The sequence below is a fragment of the Triticum urartu genome, chromosome 4A (assembly GCF_056163025.1).
Source record: "Triticum urartu cultivar PI428250 chromosome 4A, HENAU_Tu73, whole genome shotgun sequence".
In the NCBI taxonomy this organism is placed as follows: domain Eukaryota; kingdom Viridiplantae; phylum Streptophyta; class Magnoliopsida; order Poales; family Poaceae; genus Triticum; species Triticum urartu.
In genome coordinates this window covers 557,019,504-557,022,814 of record NC_141876.1, presented here as the reverse complement: position 1 = coordinate 557,022,814, position 3,311 = coordinate 557,019,504, and the positions used below count along the sequence as shown (strand labels likewise).

The 3,311-nt window shown below is 48.9% G+C and overlaps 1 protein-coding gene across 1 annotated transcript; it reads left to right on the top strand.

Annotated features, from left to right (window-relative positions):
- The first annotated feature begins 1,372 nt into the window (after positions 1-1,372).
- Positions 1,373-2,229, top strand: PAM68 (PAM68-like protein (DUF3464)). The gene has a single exon (XM_048716420.2). The coding sequence runs from the start codon at positions 1,456-1,458 to the stop codon at positions 2,089-2,091; it is 636 nt and encodes a 211-aa protein (XP_048572377.2). The 5' UTR covers positions 1,373-1,455; the 3' UTR covers positions 2,092-2,229.
- Positions 2,230-3,311: the final 1,082 nt, after the last annotated feature.

The window sequence follows — 3,311 nt, the reverse complement described above, 5'->3', positions numbered from 1 at the left end:
CGTCCACCAATTAACCTTTTCGATCTAAAAAACCTAGAAAACACTTTGTGAGTGCCCATGGAAAATCATCATCTCATTTGATTTCAATGAATATATTTTTTTCACTATGTAGAATTCAAGAACTTACCTAGCATTAATGCATGTTTTCAAATTGCCTAATGTGTACTATAATTTTTCAAACAATTTGATTTCCCTGCCCCTAGTTTCTAAGGTTTCTCTTCTATGTTTTCGTTGACTGCACTAGGACACAGTAATACAGCTGGAGGGATGGGGGTGCTGGGGCCATGGCTGCCCCATGGTGAACTTCTTGTCAAACAACCCCATATTTGTTAGCTCAAAATGCTCTAAATTTTTATGTTTGCCCCCCTCAATGTTTTACATCTTTTATTGGTCCCCTTTATATTGAAATTGTTGGGACGTGCGTGATATTGTTGTACCCATCAATCGCTTCAAATGTTGTTTATTTTTTGTACTGCAAAAGGTTGCCACCCCGCTTTATATATAAAGCTGATAAATCGATCAAAAAAGGAAAAGAAAAGAAACATCAAAAGATACAAGATGCTAAATAACAGCTAACATGATTTGAATGCACCAAGAACACTTGAGCATTGGAGCCCTCGGCGAATCCGAGGTCAAGCCATCGAAGAAACTAAGCCAGGTGAGCCGCCCGCCGCCAAAGGAAGACCTCACTCCGTCAACTCCCTTGAGGCCAACCATTTAGGCACCCCCGTACCTCTCTACCTCCGAAGAGGCCTCCCCACCCTCTCACCTTTGGGATTGAAGGACGCCGCGGTCGGTGGTAGTAATGCTGACCCTCGAGCAAGTATGAACAAGGCCAACACGGTGCCAGAAAGCGGACCACAAGCACGGTCACCTCACCCTGCGAAACAAACCACCGACGTCGACGTCGCCTCTAGCCAAGACCAAGACAGAGACCTCAAGCCGCTGAACATGATTAGCACTAAAGATACGCCGGCAATCGACCACCCACACCGAAGGTTCGCCCACCCAACCAAAGTCCTAGGGCAGCTTCTTCAAGAAAAAAATGATGCCGTTGGAGCACTCTCGCCGTCCAATCCAAGGGATTTTGAGCTTTCACCCGGGATGTGGAGGAGGAGGGAAGGGGTTGAACCTTTGATATAATCTATGCATTTTCGAGATGTGGTGATCAAGCTTAGATGGTTTGGTTCTTTTGGTACTGAAACTAGATTCGATAAATAGGTTATAGTAAATACAAGATTATACCCCACAAAAAATACAAAATTATTAAAAATGTATATTTTCTTAAAAAAATCCTTCTCTGAACATAAAGTAAAGGTATATTTCTCTATTTTTCCATTTTGAAAATCTGGACTTCGGCTTCTGGCTGCTCTAGGCCGTCCGTCTCCGTCCCCGCGTGCGTGTTAGAGATAAGATGTCCTCTTCCAGTGACCCGGAACGGGGCTAGCTCTCGCCATGGAGCTGCCGCTCTCTGCGCCGCGCGCGCATGCCGCCGCTGCCTTCCCCTGCAGCCCCACTTCTATCTTCCGCCTCCACGGGGCAGCCACTCCCCACAGCCGCGCGCGCCCTCTGCACGCCCGCAGGAACAAGAACTCCAGGGGCGACGCCGCGGAGCCCAAAGTCATCACCATCGGCCGGCCCGGGAAGAAGAGCAAGCGGCGCGGCGACAAGAAGCAGGATCAGCAGCAGCTCCCGGCGGACCAAGAAGACGAAGACGACGAGGAGGACGATGATGATGAGGAGGACGAGAGGGACGTGGCGATCCCGGAGGTGGTGACGAACCGGATGATGCGGCGGGTGGGGGCGTCGGTGGGGATCCCGCTGGCGCTGGGGCTGGCCTTCTTCCCGGCGTTCTACTACCTGAAGAAGGTGGCGAAGGTGGACGTGCCGAGCTTCATCCCCTACGGGCTGTCCTTCGTCTTCTTCGGGGCGGCGCTGGCCGGCGTGAGCTACGGCATCGTGTCAGCCAGCTGGGACCCCGCCAGAGAGGGCTCCCTGCTCGGCTGGAACGAGGCCCGCCGCAACTGGCCCGTCTTCTGGGAGTCCTTCCGGGGCACCCCTCCTCCGAGCCCTCCTCGCCGGGGACGATGATCATAGGCTGTGGTGGTAACTCGGTTAAGCTTAAGTACTCTTGTTTCCCACAATTTCTTCTTCTTGCTGTACGCCTGTACGTAGCTGTAGATGTTCTTGTGAGCGTGTGTGTGTAATACAATGAGATTTTGTTGTCCAGTCACTCATCAGTAAGAGACGGAGCAGCATAAGTAGAAATCATTCATTACGGCATAATCCAAAGCATATAATTACTGTCAAAATAACTCTAGTCAAAAGGAAGAAACATCCACTGCTACTGCTGTTACATATCAATTCCCACGGGACGCACCCAACGAGGCTCGGAACAGCAAAGGCGGTCCTGTACCGCAAAGGGTTGTGCATAAGATCAGGAGGCTTATATTGATATGATCCAACAGCGTCTTGTTTCCCCGGTGTCTACCTCTAGGTGTGAGCCATCATCACTAGTGCCAAGATGGTTACTACTTCATTGATGATCAAATGATGGGTGTGGGAGTGTGATGTCCTGGCTCAGTTTGTCCAGACTCTTCAAGGGATCATCATCCAAGAACTGGCTGAAGCAATAGCGGCTTTGACCAAAGGTCTGCATTTTGCTGTGTCGGAAGGCTATCGACGAGTGATGATTCTGGCTTCAGATTGTCTGATGGTGGTGAACAAGCTACAGGCCACAGCTAGTTGCTGATTTCTACTTCCATTGCTCTTCAGATTCAGAGTTGTTTCATCTCTCCTGTTAAATGTATCTGCGTCGAGATTGTACAAGAATCTGCCAGTCCTTCAATTTTCATAAGAGTTGAATTCATGATCTCATTGTCCAAGTGAGTAGCTTAGCATTATAATGTTGCATACCTTGCTGCAACGAACCAGCCCTTAAAATGTTTCCTGCTGGTAGTGTTTGCCACCCCGAGTTGATTTTTACATATACATTTTCCTGCTCTAAGTTTCTTCATGTGACAGCAATTGAGGTCACTAACTTCAGTTTTGGCTACAGCCTACGTTCTCCATTTATCGGATAGCTTCAAGAGATGTAGTGTCATTTGACATATCTTCATTCACAGACTGCACCCGGCTTTAGGGCCACCGCGCTCATCCTCTGTCGCCACCACCCTGGAACACACTGCTTAGGTCCAGTTTCAAGGTCCCGTGGTAGCAGTCACTATACCCCCAATTTAATCGTACACTAATCATACACGCAAATGTGTACGATCAAAATCAAGGACTCACGGAAAAATATCACAACACAA